The sequence below is a fragment of the Coregonus lavaretus genome (genome assembly GCF_964263955.1).
Source record: "Coregonus lavaretus genome assembly, chromosome: 2".
NCBI lineage: Eukaryota > Metazoa > Chordata > Actinopteri > Salmoniformes > Salmonidae > Coregonus > Coregonus lavaretus.
In genome coordinates this window covers 1774076-1787605 of record NC_139989.1, presented here as the reverse complement: position 1 = coordinate 1787605, position 13530 = coordinate 1774076, and the positions used below count along the sequence as shown (strand labels likewise).

The 13530-nt window shown below is 45.2% G+C and overlaps 1 protein-coding gene across 1 annotated transcript in view; it reads left to right on the top strand.

Moving 5' to 3' along the window:
• The window catches only part of LOC311099709 (vasoactive intestinal polypeptide receptor-like), a gene marked incomplete at both ends in the record, with an annotated part of 166120 nt that extends 153116 nt beyond the window's left edge, over positions 1-13004 (top strand). The window contains 3 exons of the mRNA XM_084140449.1: positions 7220-7373; positions 7835-7895; positions 12899-13004. Of these exons, the coding sequence (XP_083996575.1) occupies positions 7220-7373; positions 7835-7895; positions 12899-13004 (321 nt within the window). The remainder of the gene's footprint in view (positions 1-7219; positions 7374-7834; positions 7896-12898) is intronic.
• Positions 13005-13530: the final 526 nt, after the last annotated feature.

Below are 13530 nucleotides of genomic sequence, written 5' to 3'. Positions count from 1 at the left end.
TTAACAGAGTAGCAGCAGCGTAAAAAGGATGGGGTGGGGGGGCAGTGCAAATATTCCGGGTAGCCATGATTAGCTGTTCAGGAGTCTTATGGCTTGGGGGTAGAAGCTGTTGAGAAGTCTTTTGGACCTAGACTTGGCACTCCGGTACCGCTTGCCGTGCGGTAGCAGAGAGAACAGTCTATGACTAGGGTGGCTGGAGTCTTTGACAATTTTGAGGGCCTTCCTCTGACACCGCCTGGTATAGAGGTCCTGGATGGCAGGAAGCTTGGCACCAGTGATGTACTGGGCCGTACGCACTACCCTCTGTAGTGCCTTGCGGTCGGAGGCCAAGCAGTTGCCATACCAGGCGGTGATGCAACCAGTCAGGATGCTCTCGATGGTGCAGCTGTAGAATTTTTTGAGGATCTGAGGACCCATGCCAAATCTTTTCAGTCTCCTGAGGGGGAATAGGCTTTGTCGTGCCCTCTTCACGACTGTCTTGGTGTGTTTGGACCATGATAGTTGGTTGGTGATGTGGACACCAAGGAACTTGAAGCTCTCAACCTGTTCCACTACAGCCCCGTCGATGAGAATGGGGGCGTGCTCAGTCCTCTTTTTTTTCCTGTAGTCCACAATCATCTCCTTTGTCTTGGTCACGTTGAGGGAGAGGTTGTTGTCCTGGCACCACACGGCCAGGTCTCTGACCTCCTCCCTATAGGCTGTCTCATCGTTGTCGGTGATCAGGCCTACCACTTTTGTGTCATCGGCAAACTTAATGATGGTGTTGGAGTCGTGCCTGGCCATGCAGTCATGGGTGAACAGAGAGTACAGGAGGGGACTAAGCACGCACCCCTGAGGGGCCCCCGTGTTGAGGATCAGTGTGGCAGATGTGTTGTTACCTACCCTTACCACCTGGGGGCGGCCCGTCAGGAAGTCCAGGATCCAGTTGCAGAGGGAGGTGTTTAGTCCCAGGATTCTTAGCTTAGTGATGAGCTTAGAGGGCACTATGATGTTGAATGCTGAGCTGTAGTCAATGAATAGCATTCTCACGTAGGTGTTCCTCTTGTCCAGGTGGGAAAGGGCAGTGTGGAGTGCAATCATTGCATCATCTGTGGATCTGTTGGGGCGGTATGCAAATTGGAGTGGGTCTAGGGTTTCTGGGATAATGCTGTTGATGTGAGCCATGACCAGCCTTTCAAAGCACTTCATGGCTACAGACGTCAGTGCTACGGGTCGGTAGTCATTTAGGCAGGTTATCTTAGAGTCCTTGGGCACGGGGACTATGGTGGTCTGCTTGAAACATGTTGGTATTATAGACTCAGTCAGGGACATGTTGAAAATGTCAGTGAAGACACTTGCCAGTTGGTCAGCACATGCTCGGAGTACATGTCCTGGTAATCCGTCTGGCCCTGCGGCCTTGTGAATGTTGACCTGCTTAAAAGTCTTACTCACATCGGCTACGGAGAGCGTGATCACATAGTCATCCGGAACAGCTGGTGCTCTCATGCATGCTTCAGTGTTGCTTGCCTCGAAGCGAGATTAGAAGTGGTTTAGCTCGTCTGGTAGGCTTGTGTCACTGGGCAGCTCGCGGCTGTGCTTCCCTTTGTAGTCTGTAATAGTTTTCCAGCCCTGCCACATCCGACGAGCTTCAGAGCCAGTGTAGTACAATTCAATCTTAGTCCTGTATTGACTCTTTGCCTGTTTGATGGTTCGTCGGAGGGCATAGCGGGATTTCTTATAAGTGTCCGGGTTAAAGTCCCGTTCCTTGAAAGCGGCAGCTCTACCCTTTAGCTCAGTGCGGATGTTTCCTGTAATCCATGGCTTCTGGTTGGGGTATGTACGTACGGTCACTGTGGGGACGACATCATCGATGCACTTATTGATGAAGCCAGTGACTGATGTGGTGTACTCCTCAATGCTGTCTGAAGAATCCCGGAACATGTTCCAGTCTGTGCTAGCAAAACAGTCCTGTAGCTTAGCATCTGCGTCATCTGACCACTTTTTTATTAACGAGTCACTGGTGCTTCCTGCTTTAGTTTTTGCTGATAAGCAGGAATCAGGAGGATAGAGTTATGGTCAGATTTGCCAAAATGGAGGGCGAGGGAGAGCTTTGTATGCGTCTCTGTGTGTGGAGTAAAGGTGGTCTAGAGGTTTTTTTCCTCTGGTTGCACATTTAACATGCTGGTAGAAATGAGGTAGAACGGATTTAAGTTTCCCTGCATTAAAGTCCCTGGCCACTAGGAGCGCTGCATCTGGATGAGCGTTTTCCTGTTGATTTATGGCCTTGTACAACTCATTCAGTGCAATCTTAATGCCAGCATTGGTTTGTGGTGGTAAATAGACAGCTATGAAAAATATAGATGAAAACTCTCTTGGTAAATAGTGTGGTCTACAGCTTATCATAAGATACTCTACCTCAGGCGAGCAAAACCTCGAGACTTCCTTAGTATTTGATTTTGTGCACCAGCTGTTGTTTACAAATATACACAGACCGCCACCCCTTGTCTTACCGGAGTCAGCCGTTCTATCCTGCCGATGTAGCGTATAGCCCGCTAGCTGTATGTTATCCATGTCGTCGTTCAGCCACGACTCGGTGAAACATAAGATATTACAGTTTTTAATGTCCCGTTGGTACGATAACCGTAATCTTAGGTCATCCAATTTGTTATCCAATGATTGAAGATTGGCTAATAGGATTGATGGAAGAGGCAGTTTACTCGCTCGCCGTCGGATCCTTACAAGGCACCCCGATCTACGTCCACGATATCTCTGTTTCTTCCTCACGCGAATGACGGGGATTTGGGCCTTGTCGGGTGTCTGTATGATATCCTTCGCGGCCGCCTCGTTGAAGAAAAAATCTTCGTCCAATATGAGGTGAGTAATCGCTGTCCTGATATCCAGAAGCTCTTTTTGGTTATAAGAGACGATGGCAGAAACATTATGTACAAAATAAATTACAAATAACGCGGAAAAACACACATAATAGTACAAATGGTTAGAGGGCTGTAAAACGGCAGCCATCTTCTCCGGCGCTGTTCAGGTTGATTGTAGCGGTAGTCGTTTCGCTGGTGGCATACTTTACAGTTATTTTAACCGCGGCGGGTATCGTGGTTTTGTGGTAGAAACTGTTGTTGTGTGTCATCACTCAACGCTTCAATACCTGCTAATGCACATTCTAACTGGAGTGAGTGCTCCTGTTCAATCTTCAATCCCGAGATTACAGGGCTCTTAGCGTTGCGCACTTTTGATGCCTCAAAAGCTGTGTTTGAAAAGTTTTCTGAGGTCTGAGATTGGCAAACCAACGTGGGCTGTAGGACCCAAGTAGGTAATGAAGGATACATTTGTTTGAATGGTAACAGCTCTTCCATTCCTGTTTCAGTGAGTAGGCTAAAGCTGAACGAAGCCTATGATAGTAAGCTGAACGAAGCCTATAATAGTAAGCTGAACGAAGCCTATGATAGTGAGCTTGTGGGTGTTCATTCCGAGCTTGTTTGACAGTGTTAGCCAGCGAGCTGTCGTGTTTGCGAGTCGCAGAACCACTGAATTCTATTTTCAAAGACGTTGCAAGTTTAGCGTTATCGTTTTGCACGTGTTGCTGTTTTAGACGAATGAACCTTGTCACGTGTCTATTCGATGTTCGCTTCAACAGGTAAAGCCTGTCAGAACCCGTAGCTTCAACAGGTAAAGCCTGTCAGAATTCGTAGCTTCAACAGGTAAAGCCTGTCAGAACCCGTAGCTTCAACAGGTAAAGCCTGTCAGAACCCGTAGCTTCAACAGGTAAAGCCTGTCAGAACTGGTAGCTTCAACAGGTAAAGCCTGTCAGAATCCATAGCGTTCGGGTAGCCATTCAAGGCGTACTCTATGTCTGCTAGGAACGTCTCAGTGTCATTTGGCTTACCTGGAACGGGGTCAAAGTTGCCGAATTTTTGACGAGTTTGTCAAGGCGTTCCGTGCCAAGTGCGCAGAGAGGGTTGGCTTCATCCTGTGGGGAATTGTGGGCCGAAAGGCCAAGAGGAGAAACCAAGCTTTGGCTTTGTTGGCAAGGAGGCGCCATATTACTCTGTGCTGATGGAGGAGAAGACTGAGGGACACCTGAGAGAGGCAACGTCTGAAACCTTCTGTCGTCTTCACTCCTTTGTGTACCGAGCTCCGGTTGCGAGCTTGGTTGCTTGATGCTGTAGCGCGTGACTGTTCTGGAATTCCTCCAGATGGTACCTAAGGTTTTTTTTTATTCTTGTTATTCCGCTGCATAGCAGAGTCCACTTGAGCGCTTAGAGTACTTATTTTAGACACTTGAGTGTCGCACTTGCTCCATTCAGCCTCATACTTATCTGTCACGGTTTGCAGGTAGAGGTCTTAAGAGTGTAGCGAGAGATTCAGTGATGACATTTCCTCCGCTTGCTTAGAAATCAATATTTCCATCTTCATCACCTGGGTTCTCTCATCATTTATTTGGTCGGCGACTTCAATGACTTTTGCTGATTTGTCATCCAACTTGGTCATTGTGTTCATTAACTGATCGTCTTTGGTCTGCAGCATTTGGACTAGACCATTATTGCTTTGAGGAACGTTCATCAAAACTGCACGCATGTTATCAAATTGCGCGCTCCTGTTTGTAAATAACTTGTCCGATTTATGTAGTTTAGCGTGGACCTCGTCGTATTTAGTTTTGGCTAAATCGAGTTGTTCCTGTAGAATATGTATTTGTTGAAGAGTTTGTGCTCGTTCATCATCATAAGTTTTTGCAATTACTTTTAATTTTTCCTTTTTCAAACGCAGTTCGTCGGCTAGCAGAATGTTTTCCTCATCTGCTTTTGTCATTAGTTTCCCGGTTCTCTCCACCTGTCCCTTCATATCAACCAGTTCTTGCTCATGCTTCTGCTGAGGTACTGGAGAGATGCCAATTTCTGATGGCCATACATCAGGGCTAAACTGGAGAGAACCTTTACAAGGCTTGCGCCCAATGGTTGATTTTGTTTTGTTTGTCGCAATTACAGCTGTTTTTCTGCTAATGGCATAGTCAGGGTTTGTATCGCTGCTGAGGTCAGCGATCAATCCTTTTATGGGTGAGGGTTCACTAATTAACGGGGGAATGGGGACCACCCCCTCTGATAGCTTATTATTTAAACTTTTTTCAAAGTTTGGTTTTGAGTCATTGGAAGCTGCAAAAATGATTTGAATCTATTTATAGACGTTAATGGACCATCAATACTGGATCAGTATTGTGGGAGGTGGACTTGAATGAATTTGCAAAAGCAAATTTAATTGATTAATCAGACCTGTATAGGCTATCTGGGAATTAAACTAATTAACCTGAAGGCATCGCTGTATCTAAGTTAATGTGGAAAAGTTTAAAATGTCTCGTTGGTTGGAAAAATGTAATGGTCCTTATCCAAATGATCAACCTGAAAAAGGTTTGTTTGGCAATTTAACTTCCTTGTTAAATTGAATGAGACAACGATATCCAATCAGTTGAGATTGGATATCGTTGTCTCATTCCCGCTAAGGCGGGACTTCCGTCATTACTGGATCAGTACTGTGGGAGTTGGCTCCAATGAACTTCCAAAAGCAAATTTAATTGATTAATCAATGTTAATGATTAATTATACCTGTATAAGCTTATCTGGAAATTAAACATTAATTAACCTGAAAGAGTTGCTGTATCTAGGTTAATGTGGAAAAGTTGAAAATGTCTCTTTGGTTGAAAACAAATCAATTTGGACCTTATCCAAATGATCAACCTGAAAAGGTTTGTTCGGCAATTTAATTTAATTAAACTCTTAGAAGATACATACAATACCAGTCAAAAGTTTGGACACACCTACTCATTCAACGTTTTTTCTTTATTTTTAATATTTTCTATATTTTAGAATAATAGTGAAGACATACAGTATCAGTCCACCTGACAGAGATTCTGATTGGTCAGACCAACGTTGAACAGTCCTTACCACAGTTGGTTCCTGTTTAAGTTTCTGCCTATAGGTGGCAAAGAGCAGAATGGAGGTGTGATCTGATTTGCCAAAGGGAGGGCCTAATAGCCATACAAAAGGGAGAGTAGCAATGATCCAGATCCATCATGCGCGTGTAGCACAGGATATGTGTTGATAGAATTGCGGTAGCAGTTTCCTCAAATGTTCTTTTAAGTACCCAGCTAAAATGAATAGGCCTCAGTATGTGCAGATTCTAGTTTGCACATAGTCCAGTGTGGATTGATACCGTATATCTCTGCCAGGTGGACTGATACTGTATATCTCTGCCATGTGGACTGATACCGTATATCTCTTTGTGTTGTCAGGTGGACTGATACCGTATATCTCTCTGTGTTGTCAGGTGGACTGATACCGTATATCTCTCTGTGTTGTCAGGTGGACTGATACCGTATATCTCTTTGTGTTGTCAGGTGGACTGATACCGTATATCTCTCTGTGTTGTCAGATGGACTGATACCGTATATCTCTCTGTGTTGTCAGGTGGACTGATACCGTATATCTCTCTGTGTTGTCAGGTGGACTGATACCGTATATCTCTTTGTGTTGTCAGGTGGACTGATACCGTATATCTCTCTGTGTTGTCAGATGGACTGATACCGTATATCTCTCTGTGTTGTCAGGTGGACTGATACCGTATATCTCTCTGTGTTGTCAGGTGGACTGATACCGTATATCTCTCTGTGTTGTCAGATGGACTGATACCGTATATCTCTCTGTGTTGTCAGGTGGACTGATACCGTATATCTCTCTGTGTTGTCAGATGGACTGATACCATATATCTCTCTGTGTTGTCAGGTGGACTGATACCGTATATCTCTCTGTGTTGTCAGATGGACTGATACCGTATATCTCTCTGTGTTGTCAGGTGGACTGATACCGTATATCTCTCTGTGTTGTCAGGTGGACTGATACCGTATATCTCTCTGTGTTGTCAGATGGACTGATACCATATATCTCTCTGTGTTGTCAGGTGGACTGATACCGTATATCTCTCTGTGTTGTCAGATGGACTGATACCGTATATCTCTCTGTGTTGTCAGGTGGACTGATACCGTATATCTCTCTGTGTTGTCAGGTGGACTGATACCGTATATCTCTCTGTGTTGTCAGGTGGACTGATACCGTATATCTCTCTGTGTTGTCAGATGGACTGATACCGTATATCTCTTTGTGTTGTCAGGTGGACTGATACCGTATATCTCTCTGTGTTGTCAGGTGGACTGATACCGTATATCTCTTTGTGTTTTCAGGTGGGCTGCAAGGCGGTGATGGTCTTCTTCCAGTACTGTATAATGGCCAGCTTCTTCTGGCTGCTGGTGGAAGGCCTGTATCTCCATGCCCTATTGGCCGTTTCCTTCTTCTCTGAGAGAAATTACTTCTGGTGCTACATTCTGATTGGCTGGGGTGAGTGTGTCTGTGTGTCTGTCTGTCTGATTGGCTTGGATAAGTGTGTGTGTCTGTCTGATTGGCTGGTGGTGAGTTTGCCTGTCTGTCTGATTGGCTGGTGGTGAGTTTGCCTGTCTGTCTGATTGGCTGGTGGTGAGTTTGCCTGTCTGTCTGATTGGCTGGTGGTGAGTTTGCCTGTCTGTCTGATTGGCTGGTGGTGAGTTTGCCTGTCTGTCTGATTGGCTGGTGGTGAGTTTGCCTGTCTGTCTGATTGGGGTAAGTGTGTCTGTCTGTTTGTCTGCCTGTCTGTCTTTCTGATTGGCTGGTGGTGAGTTTGTTTGTCTGCCTGTCTGTCTTTCTGATTGGCTGGTGGTGAGTTTGTTTGTCTGCCTGTCTGTCTGTCTGATTGGCTTGTGTCTGTCTATATTCTGGAGTTGGCTGGTCCAGGCATTGATTGGTTGTGTGCTTTTCTCCTGCAGGAGGGCCGACCATCTTCATCACAGCTTGGGGTGTTGCCAAGGCCTACTATAATGACGTGGGGTAAGAAAAGCCACACAGTAATGTTCTCAGTAATGTTCTCAGTTATGTTCTCAGTAATGTTCTCGCACAGTAATTCTCCTTCTAGAACACAGTATATGACTCATGGCACGTTCAGCTCTAATGGTCTCTGATGGATATATTGAAATAGTAGTCTACTTTAAACAGCCAGAAGAGGACTGGCCCCTCAGAGCCTTTCTCCTAGCCACCTTCTGCATTGCTTGCTGTTTGGGGTTTTAGGCTGGGTTTCTGGATAAGCAATGTGACAACTGCAATTGTAAAAAGGGCTTTATTTAATACATTTAATTGATATACGGTCATGACCGAAATGATCCCTTGATTAAGATGAGCAAAAAGACTGTATAAAATAAAGAATTGTAACGTATACGCAGGGAGTCAGGAAGCAGGTGAGTTTAATAATAATAAACATGAAAATAATACACAACAGGAAAAGTGTACTGAACGTAACCAAAACCAATACTGCCTGATGAGTGCCTTCGGAAAGTATTCAGACCCGTTGACTTTTCCACATTTTGTTAAGTTGCAGCCTTATTCTAAAATTGATGAAATTGTTTTTTCCCTTAACAATCTACACACAATACCCCATAATGACAAAGCAAAAACAGGTTTTTATAAATATTTGCTAATTTATTAAAAATTTAAAACTGAAATATTACATTTTCATAAATATTCAGACCCTTTACTCAGTACTTTGTTGACGTATCTTTGGCAGCGATTACAGCATCGAGTCTTCTTGGGTATGAAACTACAAGCTTGGCACACCTGTATTTGGGGAGTTTCTCCCATTCTTCTCTGCAGATCCTCTCAAGCTCTGTCAGGTTGGATGGGGAGCGTCGCTGCACAGCAATTGTCAGGTCTCTCCAGAGATGTTAGATCGGGTTCAAGTCCGGGCTCTGGCTGGGTCACTCAAGGACATTCAGAGACTTGTCCCGAAGCCACTCCTGCGTTGTCTTGGCTGTGCACTTAGGGTTGTTGTCCTGTTTGAAGGTGAACCTTCGCCCTAGTGAGAGGTCCTGAGTGCTCCGGAGCAGGTTTTCATCAAAGATATCTTTGCACATTGCTCCGTTCATCTTTGCCTCGATCCTCCCAGTCTCTGCCGCTGAAAAACATCCCCACAGCATGATGCTGCCACCACCATGCTTCACCGTAGGGATGGTGCCAGGTTTCCTCCAGACGTGACGCTTGGCATTCAGGCCAAAGAGTTCAATCTTGGTTTCATCAGACCAGAGAATCTTGTTTCTCATGGTCTGAGAGTCTTTTTGTTCCTTTTGGCAAACTCCAAGCAGGCTGTCATGTGCCTTTTACTGAGGAGTGGCTTCTGTCTGGACACTCTACCATAAAGGCCAGGGCGGCAGGTAGCTTAGTGGGTAAGAGCGTTGTGCCAGTAACCGAAAGGTCGCTGGTTCTAATCCCCAAGCCGACTAGGTGAAAAATCTGTTGATGTGCCCTTAAGCAAGGCACTTAACCCTAATTGCTCCTGTAAGTCGTTCTGGATAAGGGCGTCTGCTAAATAAAAACAATAAAAAAAAAGGCCTGATTGGTGGAGTGCTGCAGAGATGGTTGTCCTTCTGGAAAGTTCTCCCACCTCCACAAAGAAACTCTGTCAGAGTCACCATCTGGTTCTTGGTCACCTCCCTGACCAAGGCCCTTCTCCCCTGATTACTAAGTTTGGCCGGCCGGCCAGCTCTAGGAAGAGTCTTGGTGGTTCCAAACGTATTACATTTAAGAATGATGGAGGCCACTGTGTTCTTGAGGACCTTCAATGCTGCAGACATTTTTTGGTACCTTTCCCCAGATCTGTGCCTCGACACAATCCTGTCTCGGAGCTCTACAGACAAGTCCTTTGACCTCATGGCTTGGTTTTATATAGACAGGTGTGTACCTTTCCAAATCATGCCCAATCAAGTTGTAGAAACATCTCAAGGATGATCAATGGAAACAGGATGCATGTATTTCTGTTTTTTTATTTTTAATACATTTGCAACAAAACAAATTACCTGTTTTCACTTTGACATTAAGGTGTATTGTGTGTAGATTGCTGAGAAAAAAATAAATATTTAATCTATTTTAGAATAAAGTAACAAAATGTGGAAAAAGTCAAGGTGTCTGAATACTTTCCGAAGGCACTGTAAATGAAGGGAGAGTAAGCAGGGTGGTGATGAAGTCCAGGTGTGCTTAACATTGGGGAGCAGGTGATGGTTGCCAGGTGTGCACAATGTGGGTTGCCAGGACCGGTGGTTAGTAGACCGGCGACGTCGAGGGACGGAGCAGGCATGAAACTACCCCCCAAGAGCGCTCCTCAGGACCATACCCCTCCCAGTCCACCAGGTACTGGAGCCGACCCCCACGACATTGGGAGTCCAGGAGGGACCTAACAGCATAGGCGGGGGTCCAGGAGATGTCCTCGCGGGGGCTTAGCTTCTGGCAGGGCAGGTGGAGCGGGAGTTTTCCTGCCAGACGCGATGGAACACAAGATGGAGCGGTAGCGGTTCTTCGGATCCTTCTGACGGCGGAACCACTCGTCAACTGCAGGGTCCTCGGTCTGGCTCGGAGTCCACAGGGCCGGCTGATATCCCAGGATGCACTGGAAGGGAGTCATCCCAGTGGAGGAGTGACGAAGTGAGTTATGGGCCTATTCCGCCCAAGGAAGGAACCGGGCCGGGACCCAGATGGCCGGGACCCAGATGGCCGGGACCCAGATGGCCGGTACCCAGATGGCCGGGACCCAGATGGCCGGGACCCAGATGGCCGGGACCCAGATGGCAGGGACCCAGATGGCCGGGACCCAGATGGCCGGGACCCAGATGTGAGGCTGACCGTGGCCCCCAGCTTCTCCATAAAGGCTTTCCAGACCTGCAACGTGAATTGGGGACCACGGTCGGAAACGATGTCCTCCAGAAGGAATCTTCTGCTGCTTCCATAATTTCAGAGGCAGTATTCCGTAACGTATACTCAGGAAGAAGGTGAGTTTAATAATAATAAACATGAAGAAAATACAAAAACAGGAGCAGTATACTGAATATAACCAAAACCAATACAGCCTGACGACTGAGGCTGCTGAGGGCTATATGAAGGGAGAGAAATCAGGGTGGTGATGAAGTCCAGATGTGTTTAACGATGGGGAGCAGGTGTGCTCTATGATGGTTACCAGGTGTACGCAATGTGGGATGCCAGGACCAGTGGTTAGTTGTTTAACACTTTTTTGGTTACTACTGTCCAAACTTTTGACTGGTACTGTATGTAATACTATATTTGATATAATCAATCTATATGTTACCAGGTGTTGTGGTATATGTAATAACATATGCGATATAATTATCTATATGTTACCAGGTGCTGTAATATATGTAAAAATATATACAGTGGGGGAAAAAAGTATTTAGTCAGCCACCAATTGTGCAAGTTCTCCCACTTAAAAAGATGAGAGAGGCCTGTAATTTTCATCATAGGTACACGTCAACTATGACAGACAAATTGAGATTTTTTTTCTCCAGAAAATCACATTGTAGGATTTTTTATGAATTTATTTGCAAATTATGGTGGAAAATAAGTATTTGGTCACCTACAAACAAGCAAGATTTCTGGCTCTCACAGACCTGTAACTTCTTCTTTAAGAGGCTCCTCTGTCCTCCACTCATTACCTGTATTAATGGCACCTGTTTGAACTTGTTATCAGTATAAAAGACACCTGTCCACAACCTCAAACAGTCACACTCCAAACTCCACTATGGCCAAGACCAAAGAGCTGTCAAAGGACACCAGAAAAAAAATTGTAGACCTGCACCAGGCTGGGAAGACTGAATCTGCAATAGGTAAGCAGCTTGGTTTGAAGAAATCAATTGTGGGAGCAATTATTAGGAAATGGAAGACATACAAGACCACTGATAATGTCCCTCGATCTGGGGCTCCACGCAAGATCTCACCCCGTGGGGTCAAAATGATCACAAGAACGGTGAGCAAAAATCCCAGAACCACATGGGGGGACCTAGTGAATGACCTGCAGAGAGCTGGGACCAAAGTAACAAAGCCTACCATCAGTAACACACTACGCCGCCAGGGACTCAAATCCTGCAGTGCCAGACGTGTCCCCCTGCTTAAGCCAGTACATGTCCAGGCCCGTCTGAAGTTTGCTAGAGTGCATTTGGATGATCCAGAAGAGGATTGGGAGACTATCATATGGTCAGATGAAACCAAAATATAACTTTTTGGTAAAAACTCAACTCGTCGTGTTTGGAGGACAAAGAATGCTGAGTTGCATCCAAAGATCACCATACCTACTGTGAAGCATGGGGGTGGAAACATCATGCTTTGGGGCTGTTTTTCTGCAAAGGGACCAGGACGACTGATCCGTGTAAAGGAAAGAATGAATGGGGCCATGTATCGTGAGATTTTGAGTGAAAACCTTTTGAGTGAAAACCTTGAAGATGAAATGTGGCTGGGTCTTTCAGCATGACAATGATCCCAAACACACCGCCCGGGCAACGAAAGAGTGGCTTCGTAAGAAGCATTTCAAGGTCCTGGAGTGGCCTAGCCAGTCTCCAGATCTCAACCCCATAGACAATCTTTGGAGGGAGTTGAAAGTCTGTGTTGCCCAGTGACAACCCCAAAACATCACTGCTCTAGAGGAGATCTGCATGGAGGAATGGGCCAAAATACCAGCAACAGTGTGTGAAAACCTTGTGAAGACTTACAGAAAACGTTTGACCTGTGTCATTGCCAACAAAGGGTATATAACAAAGTATTGAGAAACTTTTGTTATTGACCAAATACTTATTTTCCACCATAATTTACAAATAAATTCATTAAAAATCCTACAATATGATTTTCTGGATTTTTTTTCCTCATTTTGTCTGTCATAGTTGACGTGTACCTATGATGAAAATTACAGGCCTCTCTCATCTTTTTAAGTGGGAGAACTTGCACAATTGGTGGCTGACTAAATACTCTTTTTCTAACAGTATGTGATATCACCTATATGTTACCAGGTGCTGGGACATCATTGAAAAGACTGACATGTTCTGGTGGATCATTAAGACTCCAATACTGGCCTCCATCCTGGTGAGCTGTTCTGCCACTCCTCAACTTTCATGATTAGTATGAAAGGATTCAACTCTCATTCCATCAGAAGTAGGTGTTATGGTTATTACTGTAGAGAGGAGGTCTGTCTGTCTCTGTCATAGTTTTTACTGTAGAGAGGGGAGGTCTGTCTGTCTCTGTCATAGTTAATACTGTAGAGAGGGGAGGTCTGTCTGTCTCTGTCATAGTTATTACTGTAGAGAGGGGAGGTCTGTCTGTCTCTGTCATAGTTTTTACTGTAGAGAGGGGAGGTCTGTCTGTCTCTGTCATAGTTAATACTGTAGAGAGGAGGTATGTATGTCTCTGTCATAGTTATTACTGTAAAGAAAGGAGTGTTTAGTTTAGAGTATAGAACACACCAGTAGAGTTTAGTAGAGTACAGTACACACCAGTAGAGTTTAGTAGAGTAGAGTACAGAACACACCAGTAGAGTTTAGTAGAGTAGAGTACAGAACACACCAGTAGAGTTTAGTAGAGTAGAGTACAGAACACACCAGTAGAGTTTAGTAGAGTAGAGTACAGAACACACCAGTAGAGTTTA